This window comes from Micrasema longulum, unplaced genomic scaffold (assembly GCF_059751315.1).
Source record: "Micrasema longulum isolate JH-2025_06_02 unplaced genomic scaffold, ASM5975131v1 h1tg000864l, whole genome shotgun sequence".
In the NCBI taxonomy this organism is placed as follows: Eukaryota; Metazoa; Arthropoda; class Insecta; order Trichoptera; family Brachycentridae; genus Micrasema; species Micrasema longulum.
In genome coordinates this window covers 72,172-94,606 of record NW_028278056.1, presented here as the reverse complement: position 1 = coordinate 94,606, position 22,435 = coordinate 72,172, and the positions used below count along the sequence as shown (strand labels likewise).

General features: G+C 33.5%; 1 protein-coding gene across 1 annotated transcript in view; it reads left to right on the top strand.

Moving 5' to 3' along the window:
* The window catches only part of LOC148278536 (voltage-dependent T-type calcium channel subunit alpha-1G-like), a 151,181-nt gene that overhangs the window by 96,397 nt on the left and 32,349 nt on the right, over nucleotides 1–22,435 (top strand). The window contains exons 9-11 of the mRNA XM_088231265.1: nucleotides 6,212–6,320; nucleotides 20,996–21,085; nucleotides 21,803–22,010. Of these exons, the coding sequence (XP_088087391.1) occupies nucleotides 6,212–6,320; nucleotides 20,996–21,085; nucleotides 21,803–22,010 (407 nt within the window). The remainder of the gene's footprint in view (nucleotides 1–6,211; nucleotides 6,321–20,995; nucleotides 21,086–21,802; nucleotides 22,011–22,435) is intronic.

Genomic DNA, 22,435 nt, shown 5'->3' with positions numbered 1-22,435 from the left:
ACATGATTTTTTAAAAACTCAATAAATATATGAATACTAAATTAAATTTTGTTAAATTTATATCCAAAATGCCATTTTGAGGCGAAATGGTTGTCACACAAGGAACATGTTTTCCACAAGAACAGGTCATAGGCCCTGTAAATACCTAGACTTCCATTTAGCCCTCTCTAAAATGTTCACCATCTCTGTTGTAATGTGTAAATGTTTTTAAAATAAATAGCATTTTCCAACAATTTCATAACTGACCCATGAATCAAATAATAATTTATTGTTATTCTTAAAGAAATAAACTTTGGTGAGAAAGGGTTAAGTACTAATATTTCAGGAAAACTTATCTTACATTCTAGTTTCAATATTGGATTCTAGCCAAGGAAATGTATCCATTGAATTTACCAATATCTAGTTTCACCGCTAATGAAAAATGACAGTATTATTTTCAATAATCATTTTTCAGACCGAGTCTTAAAATGAATTTATTTTTATAGGTAATTTGATATCTTAACATATGATTGACATTTATTAATATTGTCAATTTTGATAAAATATTTAACGTAGGTTTATCTGGAATTAATTATATCCTTTTAATAGAAAATCGCTAATCTTTTAGATAAAAACTAAATAAATATTGTAGATCTTTTTTTTAACTTGCGAAGATAGCGTAGATTCCAGAGCTGATACTGTCAAAACCAAAAGTCTCCTTCGAGCCAGTGAAATGAAGATACTCAGAAACATTGCTGGCAAAACCCTTCGTGACAGAATACGAAACAAAGAGATTTGAAGGGTATGTGAGTTCGAGGATGTTTTAAGATGGGGACAGCAGTGAACGAGGTTCTAGAATGAGAACAAGGATTGAGCATGTGACCAGAACAGCTGAATCAAGGGCCGTAAAAACGGCAAGGGAATGTTTACCTCAAGGAAACAGAACCCAAGGACGACTTCCAAAATATGAAGAACAGCTGGCAATCTGCCTCTCAAAAAGGTTGCTCGAGAATGTAACAGGTCAACAGGGCTTAGCCTTTAATCCCTGAACATAAATGAAGTAGAGTTTTTGATTTTTTATTTTTGAATTATGTTATTTATAACTTAAAACGATTTTAAATTTTTTGTGTCTTTTTTCGAAAACTTTTTTTATAAAATAAAATAGTTTTACAAAATTGTGCCCTGAATTGCAATATTAAAAGTTGTTATTTTTCAAATACGATATATCTCCAAAAATAAATTAAAAAGCCGCATTATAATCATCACCATCATTCATTCCCTTTCTGCGCCTAATGGTGCATAAGGCACTGCATTGATACGCAAGTCGCAACGTATCTGGATCATTGTTGTTACATGAATGTAAGATGATCAGTCTTACGCTCCAGTTCTACGCTCCGTCCAGGGACTGTGAAATATTCAAGTTTAAAAACACATTTTTTTTTATTATTAATATTGTTCATATTATACTCCCAGGAGTTATTAAAAAAACTCATTTGGGACCTTACATAAAAAGAAATCATTTTTGTAACAATACATAATATTATACATAGTTAATACATCCGAAATAGTAAGAAAACATTATAAAATAAACTTAAAACACAGTACCATCTATATAAATAACATTAATTACTATCACTTTCAAAAGATTTCAGTAATATTTTTTAATTGCGACACTATTGGATTTTCTATTCGACTTTTCGTGTTTTAGGTCATCGGGCAGTTTATTGAATTCGGAATGGCCAATATTTTCTAGAGACCATCTGCCGAACTTCATTGAGCGAAACTTTTAAATTAATATTTCGTGTCAACTATATCGGGAATCGATCCCGAGACCTCTTGCATGGTAGGCAAACGAGCTGACCACTACACCACGAGACAATAAAGTTTCAGAATATGCATGACTTTTTTTAAAACAGAGTTGAAAAAACCATAAAAAAACATTTTTTTTAAAATTTACTTGCCATCATAATTTAAATATTGAGGTTTGTATAGGAGAAGTTAGTAATTCACATAGAAAAACGGATGACAGCTCTATGCATCACTTCGAAATTGCAGAAATCAAGAACGTTCAAATATGTAATTAACGACAGTGATTTAAGAGAAATATAAGTTATTTTACATCTAGAGAAAGGGGTTTACAAATGTTTGAAGAAGAAGAAAAAGAAGACCAGCAACTGAATTAATTTTTCTTTATTTTAAAATGCTTTTAATCAAAAACACAGTTGCATAGAAAAAGATTAAAAACAATCAATGTTAGTAAATATTTTTAAATAACCCCTCACTCACTTTTCTATGTCTACCGGTATCGGGGCGTACTCGTCTCTTCGTCGGGACACTTATTATACTAACATTCAAATTCCACTTTACACCTTCACTATAGTAGTTGCAAAAAAATACAAAACCAACGTCTTGATAAGGCTGATATTTGAAGCTAACATCGGCGCACGTTAGTTAAATTAGCATGTTAGTGTAATTACTGTCCTGACTCAGAGACAGGTACGTCTCGACACCGGTAGGCAGAAAAGGCAGCAAATGCTTTTATTCTACTCACTTACATTGTTTTGAATTTTCGACAGCAGAGTTGATGCTTTAAATATTAATTATATACGTAATGAATTTATTCGCTGTTTGTTTTATTTGGTAATATTTTCAAACATTAGGTGTAAACATTTTTTCCAAATGAAGAGAGCAAAAAAATTACATCAAATTAGCCAATAATTCATAGCATCTTTACCGTACACTCTGTTATATTGCGAGCAGCGTGACAGCTTTATTCCCTCGATTGAACGCAAACAGGAAGTGGTGGCAAAAATGCTGACTTTCGTCTACTTTACATTCCGTTTTGAAAGGTAGTAATCAAATTAAATCATGTTTTTAACTTAAAAGCAAGTACAATACCTGAAAGAAGAGAAAACTTTCTTACTACGACTTAAAATCTTTTTCATTTTTTTAAAACTTTTGGTGTTCATTTTTAAATTTGGAAAAAAACTGACACAACTTATATTAACTTCCAATATTATACCAATATGTATTCTATTAGAAATTATATAATCGATTTTGATAAAGGAATAAAAAATAGGTAGCTGGAAAAATTAAGATTAAGCATCTTATTTATTTCGACTTAGTTTATTACTTCGTTTATTTCAATTCTACTGTCTGTCACTTACAACTTGCTTAAAAAGTTGTAGGTACGTGTGCTAAATATCTTAATTAATTACTATGTAATAAGAAAAAAGATAAAATATATCAATTCGCAGAGGAATCACGTTAAGGACCGTTGAAATTACATATAAACACATGCCTAATAAATTCTTATAAATATCTTGTCATAATTTGCCCTCCAATATTGTTTGTTGCCATCCCCTCTTCTTTTGGACCCCAAATTGTAATGTAATTAATAAATCTGTTATACAAGCTTCTAATGGAATCATTTACTCGGGACCCTCCATAAGCGCTGACCCATGGCGTCTCGAGCCAATCTTCAATAATTTAATTTAATAATAATTCGTCCTTCTCTTATCTCAGGGGTCCATAGCTAATTGATTCTCACGGTTTGTGGAATTCATGATACTGTTTCAAAACTTTGAATAAATTTGCAGTCACTTCTCTTAAAATTCAAAGTCGACTCGAAATTGTAACTGAACTTTTAACAAGTTATTGAATTTTTGAAGATTTAAATCTTAAGAATATTTTAAGTACATTTAAATATTTGTTAACGAGTACACTAGATTTGGCCCACAAGCATTTTTCAACAAATTTCATAGAATTTTATTTTTAGGGTCTTTCAAATGCTGGTGGTGTTTTTCTGGGTTGTCTAGCCGTTTATTAATCGTATTCTGTGCCGATGTTTTAGACAAAGATGCAGCGTCAATCATCTGGGCTAGTATGGGTGCTTCATTTTTGTGAAAAACTCCCATCCACCATCAAAGATGTTACTACATTATCTCTGTTTAAATCACGTCTGAAGAAACATCTCCTTCTCTTCCCTAATCTCTCTTTTTTTTCTTTTTCCTTTTTCCTCTTTTTTCCTTTTTCCCATTGAGCAATAGTTTTGATTTAAGGTAATTTATAAACAAATACGTTTATTTCTATTATTATATATCTTTAGCTTTTTAATATTTTTTTTCTATTGAATATGTTCCGTAACTTGAATTATAAAAATAAAACTTTTATTTTATATGTTGGTTGGAAGAAATTGCCATTTGGCAATAAGCCCGCCAATGTACAAATAACATTATCTACAAAAAGTTAAATAAATATAAAAAACGCGATCAATACAAGCATAACAACCCAGAAAAATACTTAATTATTATGTATTCTTATTTAATAATATTTGAAAATTTATTTGACAGTATTAAAAATATGTCTAAATTACATTATTTTCTTTAGTATTAGAAATATAGAAAATAAGTATTCGGCAGGAGACTATTACGTTATCAATATGAATTGTGATACTTTTATGTCAATATCCATCCAATCCATATTGTATCTGGATTCAAAAAAATACAATTTATATTTCTAACATGTATTTGATTTTTTTTTTTTTCATTTTATTTTGTTGTAAAAATACCAGTCCTAAAGATATTTGCAAAGTGATGAAACTGGTACTGGTTATGCTAAATTTGGGATTTTAAAATGTTTAACTAAATAGCTTGCATATTTTTTTCAAATATGTATACTTTCCTTTAACTCTACTGCAGTGGTTTCCAACCTGGAAGAGCGGACAATTGTCAGAAGAGGCGCTATTTTTTTTTAATAAAAAATACATTTTCATACTGTAATATCTAAAATGAAATAGATGGGTAAGAATGAATACTTAATGTCCGAGTCAAGTCCAAATTTGATTTTGATGTTGCAATAGGTAGGTAAATTAAATTTTTGTGTTGTGTGTATAGATTTGATTTCAATGCTAGTATTTATTGGAGATCAAACTTTGAAATCGTTATTGTGAGCTGTACGTGAAACTTTAGAAGTAAACGTGAATTATCTTCATACGTATTTGTTCTTTTTATTGTATTGTCTTATTATAAACATTCAAGAAATAAGTTATTACAAGTTAATCAAGCAAGAAGTTAATACAGCATCCCTGAAAATAGGCTTGAAAATGAATGTTTCAAAAACTAAAGTAATGAATGATGCAAATCAATCATGTAACATCTTGGTAAATGGACAAATCATAGAAAAAGTTGATGGATATATATACCTAGGACACGAAATAAGGCTCGGAAAAGATAATCAAGGGGTAGAAATAGAAAGAAGGCGAGGTCTAGCATAGGCTGTCTTGGATAAGCTCTTATATATCTTGTAATCTCCGAAGTATTCACAGTACATAAAAAAGAAACTATTTTATACTATTGTTCTCCATGTACTGACATACTCGTATGTCTGTGAAACTTTTGTGTTCACGAATAAAAATTTACACAAATTATTAGTGACACAGAGAGCCATGGAAAAGAGAATGCTGAGTATTTCGTTGAGACAGAAAAACTAATACATAAATTAGAGTGAGAACAAAGCTCACCGGTGTGGTCAACAGGGCGGCCAACCAGAAATGGAGTTGGGCTGGTCATATAGCCAGAACCACTGACTCTAGATGAACCAAAAAAGTCCTGGAATGGTGACCCAGAACGGGTAGAAGAAGTGTTAGCAGGCCTCAGACAAGGTGGTCTGATGATATAAGACGAGTTGCAGGAAGTGGTTGGATGGGGTTGGCTCAGGATAGCGAGATATGGAAACTAAAGGGGGAGACCTATGTTCATCATTGAATAAAAGACGGCTGATAATGAAGCATTTATTTACCATCAAAATGTGAAGTGTTTGCAGTGGAAATCTGGATTTTATAATGGGTTTCTAGCGTTACCTTTTTTTCTTTTTTTTTCTTTTTTTACATTTTTATATACACATTTAATTCCCACTAAAATATATTACTCGTTTCTGTATTTGTGTTACGTATATCTACTAAAAAAATTAAAGGTAGGGGGAAGCGAAAAAACGCATATTGGTTGGAAACCGCTGCTTTACTGTCAAGTGCAATCTGCACAAAGTATTTTGATGAATAAAATGGATCAAATTAATAACGTTATAGTCCTTTTTAGCTTTAGTAGCTCCAATTTAGTGCGTAGTCACCGTTAGCCCGCTGCACAACTTTACCTTACTTTACCTGCCTCTCATTTTGGTTGCTGTTTCCGTTTCCTCCTGCTGACTGTGTTCTTATGCCCGGGTGTCTAAACAGGCTGTACCAATACAGGCGGGAACAGAGGAAGGAGGCCCGGGGCGGAGAGACCCTCGCCTTGGGAGGACGACCCCGTCAGCACCACCCTCGCTGCCCTAGAATGAAGATGGTAAGAATTTATTTATTTATTTACAATGGTTGGAATCGTATTAACAAAATAGAAAACAAAACGTTGTTATACAAAAAAATTATGAAATATCACCTATTCAAGAATTTTTTTATTCTAAATGGAAAATTGTGGAAAAGGGTGTACCGCAAGGTTGTATTTTAGGGCCTCTACTATTTATAATTTCTATAAAAAAAAACTGAAATTTACAAAAGACGCTGTGCTTTTTTGCGGACGATACAGCATTCTTTTTTTTACTTCACATATGATTCAAGTAATGTCTCTAGAGATACAAACAATTAAAAAAATCGTGCGTCTCAATGCATCCAAACCGTCAACAACTGGATGTCATCAAACAGACTCAAACTCAATCCATCTAAAACTGAGCTTCTATTGACAGCGACAAAAAAGCGACAACACCTTTTAGACCGATCACCAATTTCAATCACAGGTTGTGATCTTACTTGAAATGGCTCCAAAATACCTATCGGACCTTTGTATTAGGGAAAATACATGTCAAAAAAAATCTACTCTTAGGTCAGCATTTGATTCTGGAGAAAAACTTGTCAAAATCCGGCGCTCCCCAAACACTAGATTTGGAGATCGTGCTTTTGCCACCGCCGGCCCCTCTGCCTGGAACCAATTGCCTTCAAACTTACAAATCATCGACAGTCCTAGTCAGTTCAGATCCCAACTAAAATCCCACTTCTTTAGACTATCATACCAGCAATTTTAAATCTGGAAATATAATATATCACTTTAGTTTATTTAGAATGTAAGTTTAGATATACAATTGTTAAGCGCCCTTGAGAGGATTTTTTACAAAAATGGCGCTGTATAAATCAGCCAAATATTATTATTATTTTTGTAGATACCAACGAAATATATCAATCATTAGAATTTTTTTTTTGCATCTATAAACCTATCTTTAAATACTGAAAAAAATAACAATTTAATATTTTCTGCCAAATAAAGCATATCTTTGAAATTTAAATATTTAAAAAAATATTTGTTCAAAAAAACAACTTCGCACTGTTCTCTTTCGGGTATCAAACTAGGTAACCATTTAAACTGAAAAGAACACGTGAAGACTGTTGTCGCTAAAATCAGCAAATATGTATTTGTATTAGACAAACTGAATAAAAGACCTCTTGCGTGGTAGGCAAACGCGCTGACCATTACACCATGAGGCCGACAAGACACTTATTTACCTACTTAACATTTTGAAACATACATACATGATTTCAGGGCCAGACTGCGAAACTTTAGAGAATTATTTCTCGTCGTAAATTTTGTGAAAAATCCAAAAATTTTTTTTAAACTATTTTCTTATGAAAAAGAAAGAATTATTATAACTTGAAAATGGAGTCAATTCTTAAACTAATTCATTAGAATAAATTACTGGCTTCGGATTTTTATTTGAACAAATTTAGATTTTTATTCGATTCTTTCGTTCGAATGGACCATCTCTAATCCCTTCGACAAACCCTCACCTCTTCCCTACCCAGCCACTTTCCTAGACCTCGTTTTGTGCGTATCGCTTTGTTGGTCAAATGCGTTTTAATCACCTTTCCAAACCATATTTCATGGCAACCTTCCGAAAAATCGAACCCGGGACTTGAAGCATCGTAGGCGAACCCGCCAACCTCTACATTACGGGACGGATGTATCTCCACTTTATTTCCTTATTCAGGATTTTTACCTTAGAGTAGCTATCACAGTAGCACACACAGAACTGTATTATTCATCCATCCACACGATTTTGTTTCTGTCATTCTTGAAACAAAAGGATTTAATAAAATAAAATATTTCTTTATTATTTTATGTTGAGGATTAAAATTATTATAATTATTTCAGTATAGTTTATTACTAAAAAAAAATTCCCTTATCCAGTGGTTGATCCACAAATGAGAAAGTGCAGTGTTTTTTTTTAAATATTTTATTATTTGTCAAAATACCATCAAACTAAGCCAAAAGAATTTTCAAAATATTTTTATGTATCATTTTATCAGCGCTATGATTTTTAAAGGTTTTGTAATTTTGAAATTATTCCTCACGTGACGTCACAAATTCTCGTCGGACAGTTCTGTTGATCTATCAGAACATTCCATCATTGGTTTATTCTAGTTAATTTGTGACGTTGTTCAATGCAGTTAATTTTTTTTTTAATTCATACAATTTCAAGAATCTTCGCAATACAATTAAATGCTCTAATTTTTACAGCGTGTAAGAAAACATTTTTCGTATCTAATTTATTTCCTGAAGCACTGAATTCCCTTGTTGTTTTTAATTCGATAGTCATATAACTGGCATCTAGTATTATTTTTATTTCAGAAAGCTTGTGCTTTTAATGTCCAATCATAATATTGTCAATAAAGTATCTACTAACCAGCAAATCAATATTTACCGTCAAAAGCTTGAAACTTGATGCTTCGAAATTGTTTATTGCCGTTTGTAAATAAATAGGGTGGTAAGATTTTCAAATTTCAAATATGCTCGTGAGAAATTGATCCCTTCATAAAATTAATTAATTGTTCAAACAACATATTTTGCTAAACGCAATATTTATCAATTTTTTATTTTTAAAAATTCATCCTACTATTAATTCAATTATATAAAAATCCTGGCTAAGGAAGTCGAATGGAGATAAGTCCGTCTCATTGTGTAGTGGTTGACGTGTTCGTCTACCATTCATGAGGTCCTGGGCCACGATTACCAATGCAATCTTCATCGTTATCGTGAAATCGGTATTTATGTACATAAACGTAAATTTTTGTTGAAAAGTATATTTTTTTAGATAATATTGTATATTTATTTATTTTTTCAAACAGAAAACTTAATTTTCTTTTGTAGATGAATCGGGTTGTGGTCCCGTGGTAGTATTGTGGACTCGCGGACCAAAGGTTCCAAGTTCAAATCCCATTCTACCACAACTCGTTTCAAATTTTTCCAGCACAAGTTATTTACGACTTTTAGAAAATGGTCCGAAAATTTTAATATTTGAGTAAATAATGAGAACTGTGGTATTTCTCTTTTTTACGATTAAAAAAAAAATTTAAAAATTTAAAAGATAAATTTTAACTTTCTATTGTAATACGGGCTCTAGGTTTCCCATTAAAAACGTATTTAACCCATATTAAAAAAAAATTGCACGTTAATGTTTTTTTTATTAAATAAATTTCTGGGTTCTTATAATTTACGCAAATTTTAACATTTTGAGAGCCATTCCTAACAAACTGTAAATTATTTACAAATAGAAAATGGCAATAAATAAATGTTGGTAGAGTGGGGTTCGAACCTTGGACCTCTGTGGCCTTTTGCTGTAACTAATTCATTCGTATCGTATGAGAGAAAACGAAAACGAAATATGGTTTTGATTGCGTTAGAATGAGATGGATATATGACAAACGAACGAACTTACGAAACGAAATTGTGACAGAATAAGCCTGCTGATCTGTAAGTCCGCTACACTAGGGACCATAACCTAGTTCTTCTTTTAAAAGGAACAGATGTTTTATGTTTGAACCCGTACGGCTGATTCTTGATTCGCTGACGTTTGACTTATTTTGACAAGACCCGACGTAACGACACGTAATTATTATTTTTTTCGTAACGACGTGTACAAAAACAAACAGAAAAGAAAATGTCAACCTCGGATAATGTCAACGGTGTAAAATGTCACAATATCAAAAAGAATACATCATACGTCACACACACAACGTGCTACGTCATCAGTAGGGAGAATGTCAAATTTTAAGATCAAGGGATTGAAACAATTTTTTTTCAATTATGATGTATCGGCATTAACAAAATACGAAAATTAATTGGCTTTATTAAATAGCATATTTTAAAAAAAACATACCACTTACTTGTATCGGACACCATTTTATACATTTTACATTTTATTTAATTAAAATTCCTTTAATCCCAAGTACGCTCGATTGATTGTATAAATGGCGCAATATGAGCTACATGCCTACCTGCAATTTACAATACACGATCGAGACGAGCAATTCAGGTAGATCCAATCCTTTAATAAAGATAAACAATTTCCACCCCATAGATGGCTGAGAACTGATATTCGTTGATTTCATGTAAATTATAAATAAAATATTTATATTTTTTAAATTTATCTTAAATCTAGTAGCAAAAAATAAGAAAAATTTTAGAATGTACGTTTTTTGTAACTGTACCGTGACCGACTGCAGCTCGGTGCAACTTTATTAATAAAACTTGACAACTTATCGTAATATAAATATTCACTTCAGTTATACTGCGCTTTATTAGTCATTCGTTCTACAAGCCTCCACCTCTACACTAGTCTACTCCACTCCTCTCCAGGCTCCGGGATCTTCGAGCGCTCGGCCTTGCAGCCCTAATCTTCATTTAGAACCTGGCCGAAGGTTCCTCCTGCTTTCAAACCGCTGTGTTAGTTAAACCCTAGACGCAGTTATTTTACGGGCTAAGTGGAGAGTCTTTAGAATCGTATGCGACTTCAGTAATTCAACGAGTGACACCATTCTTGAACCACCCATGCGAATGCAGTCGATTGAAAACCAATCGACTTTATCTCGAGTGCCCCAAAGCACTCGACATTGACAATCGAATGCGACATCGTAACTTTAGTTGTTAAACTTCCTTCTTGTAAAACGCTTGGCATTTACGTTTGAATGACGACTAGGTGTTTTTGTTCTAGTTTAACTTCAAATTTACAACACTGATCAATGTTATGATGATGGCGTATCAACAAATGTTTAAAAAATATAATGTACTTATTTTTAATCCATTATCAAATTAAGTTTCTCTAGAAACATGATTTTAAAATTATTTCATCGCTCGTCAAAATATGTTTTTACAATCCATTAAATTCATATGAAATATTTCTAATAACATGTAGATGTGTGTTATGTCAAAGTCAAATAATAATTTTAAATATTGCAGTGTCTCAGCAAAACATTAACTTTAATTTTTCTCATAATATTCCATACACAAAATATTAAACGGAAGAAGCCTGACAACAAACAATACATGTTTACGTGTGGCAGCAGAGCCATAGATAAATACGGATGTATTAGTTTTGCCATGTTCTCATTCGTTTTTGTAGTCAAACTGTTGGAAGGATTTCAAGAATAGCATTATGACAAAGCAATCGAGATGCCCAATTGACTATTGTCGAGTGGGTGACAAAATATCACATCTTTCCAGCATAAGGCTCCTGCGCCGCAAGTCTCCAAGCTAAAGCAGGTTCGGGCGATCGCCCTTTAAAAGAAACAGCCGCGTCTGCTCGACAGCACCTGACTCATACCTTTCCCTAAAAACGGGAGTTCTCCTCTTTCAGGGCTAAAAAACCGAAAGGAAAGGTCATAGCCCGGCGTACTGTCCTTGTATTCGTCCCATCATGAATCACTGGGTCCTACTGACGCTAGCGACGCGCCGTTCAGGTCCTAGATTTATGACCCGGGGCCAGGAACTAGAGTAGTAGTTGGATGGTGGTTTTTTGTAAACTAAGTGGCCGCCCGGCACCGTTCTGGTGCGAGCGTACGTGCGCGTCGGCAATACTTACACATTCTCTAATTTATTTTTTCACAATTTTATTTTATTTACGTTTATTAGGACACAAGTCCCAACTTCATGGGACTAAAGTCTTTTCTTGAGATGGGACAATTAAAATACCTTAACAATAAAAATATGCAAAACAAGAACATTATTAAAAAATAACATCTCTCACATCATTGAGAAAAAAAAACCAACAAAAACAAACATTTGATTTTTATGAAACAACCAAATCAAATAATTTAAAAATCATTAAAGAGTTTCTAACTTAAATACCTCCTCACAAGAAAAACCCAGTTCTAAATCCATCTCTTAAAAATATATTTTAATCTTGAAAGCATGATACGTTCGTCCAAAATATAAAACATTTTCGGTGCAATGAAGGATGGGTGCCTCCGAGCTAAAGTCATGTCGTGTTATGTCAATTCGTTTGTCTCAAAACTCCAAATTGCCACAAACCGTTTTTTTTGTATTTAATGAATTATCAAATTATGTAACCATTGCCAGTAGAGGCAATATCTTTGCTTTTTTTCTAGGCTAAGTGGGTAACGCCTTTTGCGAGTACCTATTCGAATATTTTTTTCTGTAAAACTTTTTCAGCGACCTTCTTGGTATACCTATGATGCTTGCCTCGCAGGGAAGTTCGGTTTTGAGTTCGCTTATCAAAATAGGTGTTTTATTCCAAGGCTGTATTGCATACTTTGTGCTATAATTCATCACTGAAAAAAAAATCGCCTTCTATGATGCAATAAAAATATATTCAAGTATGCAACAAAAAATACATTTTGTAAAAATTAGCCAGCAGAATCATTGGAAAATTATTTTTTTAAATATTTTTTTTATTTTAAGCACTAACTGTGTGGTTATTCATTAAATATAAAACAACTTTGTTTTTGACCAATAATTTTAATTTTTTCTATCGACCATGACAATAATTTTTCTGAATTCGCAAACCATCTCATAAAAAGTAATCATAAGTTTATTAAAGACACAGGATTAAAAGTTCTTCGTGTTAAAAATTAAACATTTAAATTAGAAAACTTCGAAATCTTAGAAAATTAAAAAGCGATTCACAATAATAATTTTAAAAAAAAAATTAACAATATTTTCTTAAGTCCACTCCTGTCTAGTTTTAAAGATCGTACCCATCTCATTTCGCACTTTCCATCTTTGTCTTTAGATGAACAACATATCAAAAAAACTTGATGTATTAGCTCTATATGTTCGATGTAATATTTAGTAATCACTGACAAAATAAAATAGGGTGGAATTTGAAACCGGTTGGTAGAAAAAATAAAAAATAAGCGGTTAAAAACAAAGTTAGTGCTTGAAATATAATTTATTTTAAAAACATTTTTGAATAAATTATACCACCATTACTATTACCTATTTTATTTGCGATTGTTTACAAATTTAATACCTTTATTTGGTTACCTGAATCGCATCGGCAATGTGTGTATCTACCTTGTTTCACCTGACGTTCTCGTCTTATTAGATATTTTGCCTTTTGCCGCTTAAATATTTTACAGAGAGCGAAAATTGAACGCAATTTAATATTCAAACTCATTTCAGCTCTCTTTTTCGGCCGGAACTCATTCTGCGGGCCTTGCGAGTCTTTAGGGTTAAGAGATATAACGCACGTGGAAATTTGAAAAGAAATTCAGAAAAAAAGAATTCGAAAATCTTAATTAAAGAGTCCAGTTTCATTTATTTTTCTGATTCCAGGCGGATAAAGAATACAGTCTTGTGTGTGAAATAGAACTAGAATCTTGACGAATGTTTTTGACTCGAAAAAGTAAATTGATTGGAGAAATGTCCACCTCGTCGAATAGTGGTTGGCGCATTCACCTTCCATGCTTGAAATTCCTGATTCTATCTCCAGGAAAGTTGACATCAAATATTCATTTTTGATGGTTTTATAAGAAGTATTTAAATGTCCCTGGACTAGCGCAGCTGAAGCGTAAGACTAATCGCATTATCTTCTCGATCGTATTTGATTCAACAGTGTCGTGCTCTGTGCACCACTGGGTGCGGAAAAAGGTTTGATGATGATGTTGAAGTTTATTTACAGCTAAATTTTCATGGAATTCTAGGTCTAGCCTATGTTAAAACAAAATAATTCGGCAAAATTATTTATTTTACTAAATTTATTTATTTTTAAAACATAGTAATAAGGTACGTATAACGTTATTAAAAAAAAACACTAAGGTATGAGTAGGTCTATGACAGTATGTCTTAACTTGCCAACATTCGAATATAAAAAATCACCCCAATACGTACACGACCTCTTTGACCGTAATAAATTATAATTTGACGGTAAAAAATACTCCACTTTGTCTTATCGTAAGCTCACAATGTTCAAATGTCTGCCAGAAAATTCGAGAAAAAGAGAGTTATATGTTTTATTTTTTGCTAAATTCATTTTAAAATTATATTTTCTGTTACATTCTGTAGGGACATTTAGAAAGATTCAATTTTTTAATATTTATTTTCAAAAATATTTACGAAAATAATCATAAAATAAAAGTGCTGCTGAATTGCAAGCACGCAATTCGTTAGCAGGTTTTTCGTATATACGAGGGTTGTGTAAAAAATAAGGTTCTCAATTTTTTTCAGGTTTAAGGCATTTTTTATTTGAACTGAAAAATACATCATTGGAAAGCTTAATTTCTTAACTATTTTTCAACATAATTACCAGATTTTTCAACGTATTTTTGTCGACGACCAATCCACTTTTGGAATCCAGCTTCAAAGAAGTCCGCCGCCAGTCCGTGGAGGAATTTGGTGACCGTCCTGCTTGTTGAGTTTATGACTTGAGGGACCACAATAATTTCGGAAAATTATTCCGAGACCTTGAAAAAACTCAGAAGAGCCATCCAAAATCGCCGGAGAGGAAGACTGACGATAGACTGCACCACGACAATGCGCGCCCTCACGTTTCTCGCCAAACCAAGGATTTGATCGAAAATTTAGGCTGGGATCTCGTTGAACAGGCTCCTACAGCCCTGATCTTGCACCGAGTGACTTCCACTTGTTTCCTAAATTAAAGCAACATTTGGGTGGACAACGTTTCGAGACTGATTTTATTTTTCGCAATCTGGCAACATTACAGGGCGACTTCACACATGCGCGCGGCAAAAGTGGGGTAAAATGGGGGGATTATTCGACACAGTCCGATGTATTCAAATATGATTCTACGCTCCTTCTGGACTATTATTAACTCTATGTGCTGATACTTGGTTAAAAATAAGAGATGGACGGTTGGAAACAGAGCCGAGTGTTTCATTAACAAGAGATTTTGGTAATTTGATGCAGAGTGGCGCGGCATTAGTTGCTAGAATTTACTCGGAACTACTACAGAGAAATATGAATAACAATCGATATTTATGTCAAAAAGCGATTCTTGTATCCAAAAATTATGTTGTCAACAATGGTAAAACAGATATTTTAAAATATGTTTATGGAGAAATTGCGGAGTATTTGTCAGTAGAAATAGTCAAGGACGAAAAACAGAGCACTTCATACCCTGTAGAATTTTTGGATTCACTAGAGTTCAATTCAATTCAATTCATTTGTTTAAATATAACATATACATTACAAACATACATTTAATACGTACATATTATTAAAAAAAAAATACGTGAAAGAGATTTATGTCAAAGTGGTAGGAGAATCCTGCTCCGGAAAACCCCTACATGGAACAAATTAGTATCCAGAGCGATGTTGTTTAGCATAGCGGTAGCTCTTTCAACAAGTATAACCATCGGCAAGTTGGTCTTGTATATCGGAATATGAAACAATCTATGCTGACGCTGTCTTAGGTAATTATCGGGAACATACAAACCAATGCTCATCATAATCTCAGGATTATTGACAATACCGCGCAACAATGGATAAAAATGTGAAGTCAAATACAGATTCCTTCTAGTCTCTTAACTGTTGTAGCCAAGCATACCCTGGAGAAACTCGGTCGGGTAGAGCCAAGGATAATACCCGCACTCTCTCATGTAGAGATATCTCAGAAACTTCTTTTGGATTATAATAAGAGAGTACTTCAGTTCATGTGCCCCCCAAACATTGAGCCACTCTTGAGTCTACTTCGCACCAAGGAGTTGTAAAGAGTTCTCAGTACGCGGGTATTTTCAAAAACCCTGGCAGTACGCAGAACGAATCCCAACATCTTCAATGCATTACCACTGATTGTCTCTATGTGTTCATGAATGTCAGGGTACTCACAAATCTAACACCCAGATCCTTAACATTTGATGTTCGTACCAGATGCCAGGTGTACCCTCACATAAGCTCCAATTGAAATTTGGCGTACCGGCAATGCTTATGCAAAACTCAGATGCATCGAGGTTATATAATGGCATGAGGATTCGCGTCTCATATTTGGAATGAAACACAATTAGAGCAAGTATTCTGTCAAGGACATGAAAAGACATGTTTGTTATTATACCTCAAATTCCAATAATCCCCACTGACCTCCCGTTCTTATTCAAAAGGTTATTACAGTTTGCTCTTAAGCTCAGTTTTGCCATAACTATAAACATAGTGCAAACATCAAAGGTTGCGAAGGTGCTCGTGGAAAAACCATGCTTCTCCCATGGCGGTCGCATTAATTCATTCAACATAACTCAAACTAGCGTTTTTAAACTGATCTCAATCTGTTTGGTCACACCAAAAGACTCAAGTGAGTATCTAGTCTGTCTCTTTGCTGATGTATACTTTGTAATTTCTTCCTAATACCGCGTGAGCAAAGCCGAAAGTTAAGCCTGTCAATAATATATCAAAACTAAAAAAAAAACAGGTTGAGTTATGAAATTATTGCTTAAGTATTTTTGACTATTCGTTTGTGTTTCCTTCACGTCGCAACGGAGCAACCGATGAACGTGATTTTTAGCATAATTATAGCTAGAGAAGAAAAAAGTTTTATAAGCTACTTTTCATCATGAAAAAAAAATTCTTTTGGGAATTCTTAGTGGGAAAATGAACTCGTAATTGAAAATTTAATTATTATTAAAACAGAATAGCGATATTTGGAGAACTGCAAATTGATACAGACTGCTTTTTGTCCCGAAAAAATATATCATTCTACCTGGAAAATTCTTATAAACGACAAAACTAATTTATAAGCTTTTTCATTACCAAGCGAGCAAAGTCGCGGGGCGGGTAACAGCTTTATTCTATTGCTGTGTCTTTTTGCCATATTTAATGCAATATTAAGAAACAGCTAGCCCTTCCGTTAACATGTAGAGCTTTACGTATTGACTTGGTAGAATGTTTTGCCTAGGCATACCAGGTTTATAAGTAAGGCTCAATATGTATGTAGGATTTTGGTGAGGGTTAAAGCTCCTACCCCAGTTGGATATTGACAGAAAACACGACGTTGGTGTTCCAAGGTGTATTTATTGTAGGGCGAATAAATAAACGGAACTTGAAAAGAGCACGAAAGTAATCAAGTTGATGAGTTGAAGTTATTACACTTGGACTACATGCTGGAACTGAGTGACTGTGTTGAGCTGACTTGGTTGGGCTGACTCTTTGGACTGACTTGCTTGGGCTGACTGGACGTTTCCACGCTCTGTGGTCTCTTTATTGGCCACGTTATTTTGTTCTTCATGTCTCTATTGAAGAAACGAAGGGTGTAATGAAGTACTTACTAAATGTTCTGCAGGACGTTGCTCTTATGTAGACGGTTGTTTTATGTACAATACTGTTAGTATTGCTGAATACAATGTATTAGATCGAATATAAAATGATGACTTGCTTCATCGGTCGTTGCTCTCAGGTAAAATCATTGCACGTATGTGGGTCATCGATCAATAAAATATGACCCCTTCATGTACGTGAAAGTATGTCAAATAATTAGTTTAATGCTTCATGCAGAAGTTCGGGAACTACGAAAAATCGTAGTGAAAAACCATAATATATGTTTCTAAAATTAGTGTTTACGTCATTTTCGATTCCAAACTTATAAGTATATATTTTATAAAAACACTATTATGGTAACGAAAAAAATTGCAAAAAAAAAAGAAATGAATATTTGTTGATAAGATGCATGCAAAGTTATTTACAACACATTATTGAACCACGCATTAACTACCGAAGCAGCATGACGCGGCATACATTTATCAAAACAAATATCAAACAAATTAAATTACAAAACAAAGCTTTACGATTTTTTTAAAATAGGTACACAAAGGTAAAGTCAAATTGAAATTAATTACAAATTTTACCAAATTTAAGTCAAGAAAACTTTACAATATTATATATTTGTGTAAAAAATTATAAAAAACACAGTATTTTGGAAAAAAAATATTGAAAGTCAACTTGAACATAATCACGATATCTGAGGAAAAGTAATGATCAGACTCCTATTTAGAAGAAACGCGATGTCACAAAATTCATTTTTTTAAAGGGCAATAAAGACATATTATTGAATAGGGAAAAACTCATGTTAAAGATAGTAAAAAAACAGGACTAAAACATAAAGTGTAGACATAGAGAATTTAAAAATTTCTCAATATATTATTATAGCACACATAAGGGTATATTTATGTGTGCATTATTTCAAGATTTAAATAAATAAAATAAAAATAGGCAAATACGCTAACCGTGGGCTAATTTATTTTCACCAGATTTCCTTTTTGCGGATTTCTACCAGAGTAGAAAAAACACACTTGTGTAGAATTCTAGTTCTATTCAGCACACAGAAATGTGTTCTTTACGCTACTCGGGAAGGAAACGAATTAAAATTAGATAACAAAGATGAAGATTTTTTATTTTACAAAATTGATTTATTATAATTCAAAATGCATGTTTTAAATTAAATGTGCGCCGTGTCTCTTAACTCTTTTAATTTGTTGAAACGGGTGAAATAAAAACCGTAATACACCTTTAAAACATTTCACCATGCAATTTGTCGCACTAACCAGGTCGTGAAATTTAACTACCGCAATACAAATATTTTTCAATGGCCGCAATGGGGTTATTTTCTTCCTAACAGTTTCGCTAGCCAAAATAAACGTGAAATTGGAATGCGTTCATAATTTTCAGCTTAGTACATTTCGTTGGTGGATTAAAAATCTGAAAATTACTTGTTTATTAATATCTTCAAAAGATTTTCCGGTTTCACTCCAATATATATTTAAGGGTTTTTAACAGTTTTTTGGCAACGTATCCTTAAGCATACAAATTATTTCGTTTTATCTCACGAAGCAAAAAATACTAATAAAAAATAATTCAGGTAAAACTGCTTTCCCATATTTTTCATCAATAACTGCATTATCGTGATTCGTAACAAACTTTGTTTAAAACCAAATATATTGTTTTCTTTGAGATTATGAAGCCTTTTTAATCGTCAAATGAAATATCCATTCTGTTCAAGCATGCCTTAAGTGTCCGATCACTATATCGTTTACCCTAGATAAATTCGCCCTCTTTTCCTAACGCAATATTTTGTGAACATATTATGTTAATGACGTGTATTCCTTTGATGTGACGATTACAAAAACCTTAAGACAGGGTTAAATTGTTATGTCGTGTTGTGAAGTGGTGTGTTGGGAGCTACCTGGCGCATACCACTTCTATGTATTTTATATGATTAGAATTACTCTGCGCTAGTGTGGTCTGTTATGGCGCGTCGCAACTCACAACACACCATAACAATGTGTTTCTAGAAACGTCTCAACGCATTGAGTCACCGTTCACAGCTATGCAAGCACATTAAGCGAGCTAATAAAACACGATGAATGAACAATAAAAACGACGGAAGAGGCCTCAAAACAACTCAGCACTCCGCAACACGATACAACAGTGTTATCATGCCTTAACTCTCTATCACGATAGACCAGACCTCAACACAACATACGACAACAGTGTACGTTTGTTCTTACATAAATATACTAAGTTTTACAAGTTAACCAATATTTGAAGTACATGTACGTATGAATCCGGGGATAACAAACAAGATAAGATTATCAATGAGAAGAAAAACTCGTAGTACATGGATTTCATCATCCGCATAAGCTCGACAGCCGTGGATGGGCCTTGACTGAATCCAAGAGTCTCTGTCACTCGTGCCGGTCTGCTGCCTTTCCTCTCCAGTTTTTCACTTCTAACATTGTCATATTTGCGCCGATGCAGTCCATCCATCGCATTTCGGGCCTTCCTGGTCTTCGCCGTCCTTGTGGCACAGAGAGAGTAAGGCGTTTTATAGGGTATTCGTCATCCATTCTAATTATATGGCTAGCCACCTCAAGCGTCCCACCTTGATGGAGTTGATTACATCAGGCGCTCGGTACATATCGTATAGCTCTCTATTGTAGCGACGACGTCAATGGTTGTTTTCTCTCACAGGGCCATCGATAACTCTGAGGATTCTTCTTTTGAAAGCTGCGATGGTGTTCTCAATATTCTTTGTCACAACCCAGGTTTCTGAGGCATATGTCAGGATTGGTTTAATCGGAGTTTTGTACAGTTTTATCATATTATTTTTTCGTACTAGTTTAAACGTACATAGATTTAAAATTGTATAATAAGTTACCTGAATAAATAGAAAACCTTAAGATATTTAAAATATTTTTTTTAATATACACTCATCATTTAGAAATTTGATGTAATTAAATACGTATATTAGTTATTTAGATATTATTTACTAACAAAGCAAAATAAGTCAAGTTTTGATATTTCAGATGCATAGGATGTTATTTAAAAGCAATATAAAATGTAAAATCTAATTCTACGAGAGATAGACTTTCTCTGTATAAAGTTTAAAAATAATACCAGGACATTTTTTTCGGCTGGCGTATCATAATATGTTTATTTAACTGACGTTTCAGATTAGAAATGTCAAATGACGACACATCAAGAGACGAAAAAATATTATTACGACACGTGAAAAACGCTCTGGAAAATCTGTAATTTTTATTACTTTGTAAATTAGTTAGAAGCACTTTTCTCCATTTAAACATAAAAAGTCATCAATATTAAACAAGTTCTGGATTCTACTCCAGCAGCTTTCAAGAGCCCCCTTTACCACGAAAGCTTATTACATACTAGAGGTCAAGTTGAACTTTGATCAAACAAGCGATGTTGAACTTTAACGTTTGTTTTAATTCCAGTTATGTCAGCCGATCGAGAGCGAGGGCTTAGAGGAGCCCCCGTCTCCTAGACCTTTACTAAGAGCAGCCTCCATATGTGTACCCGATGATGTAAGAATATTTTCCCTTTAAGTTAATTATAATTCATCTTCTCATTGGTACTAGATGATTAAATTGATTAGAAAACTTTTTTATTATTATTGTGTAGATTTTTACTTATGTACAATGCCAGCATGTACTCATATGTGGGTGCTCATGATAAACTTTTTTTAAATCCAATTTTTTTTTAAAACTATTTTTTCAATGAAATTGGGAGTTTTTTTTTCTCGGACCAGCCTCCCTTCCACGAACCACTACCCCTTCCATACCCAACCGCTTCCCTAGTCCGCGTCTGGTGGGTATCGTTTCGTTGATCAAATTCGTTTTTACCCTTAATTTTTATAAGTGAAAAAATGCTCTTTTCCAAAAAAAATATTAAGATGTTTTTAAAAGTACATCATAAAAAATGATCCAATTAATTTTCGCGGTATTGCTCTGGAAAACCATGTTTAAAAATCACCAACCATTCTGCACATTTTCTAAAAGATGAGGATTTAGAAAAGATGCACGGGCACAGCCTAAAAAGCCATAATAAGTTCGAGTATGTGAACTTGAAATGAATAAATTATCCAAATCGTAAATAAGCGCCACAGGACAGATTGAAAGGTATCTAATAAAAAGAAAATCGTAAGTGGGTTAAGTTTCCAGTATTTATTAGTCTACAACGATTTCAAAATACAAAATGTATTGTAAAAAATAAAAATAAAAATATTGTTACATCCGATCTAGAATACATCCGGTCTAGCACTGCTATCCCCCCCTTCGCTGGGGCGGCGGCGCTCTTCTGTGATGTTTAGCGACGTGGTGGTGCTACACGGGGCGGACTGTGGGAGCATCGGAAGTGGCGGGGGTGGCGGAGTCAGCTCGAGCGGACCCTCGCTGCCCCCCGCCGCCGGAGAGAGGAACGTCTGCTCCAGCGAAAAGATGACACAGACTGGTAAGCGACAACGAAAAACAATAAACATAATTATTTTTATCTAAATTTATTGCAACAGAGTGGAACACATTTCTGAGAAGGGAATATGGAAATCTCGACATTTACAGGGTTCGTGGCCTATCATTGGCTGGTTTAAGTGACCACTTTACACACTGTGTAACATTTACCATTCTGCCAATGTTTATTGTTAAATTGTTTTCAGGCGTTGCCTAGTATGTGAAATGGTTCAGCCGGATGAATCTTACCCAAATAATAAAGGTTTCAGGTATTTTACTTCACAAAAGTCAATAGTTCGAAGAGTTGAGTAAATGTGGATTTTTAAACATAGGCAGAATGTTGAATGTTCCACAGTATGTAAAGCGGCCACTTAAACCAGCCAAGACCGGTCATAACCCCTGTAAATGCCTAGACTTCCATATTCCCTT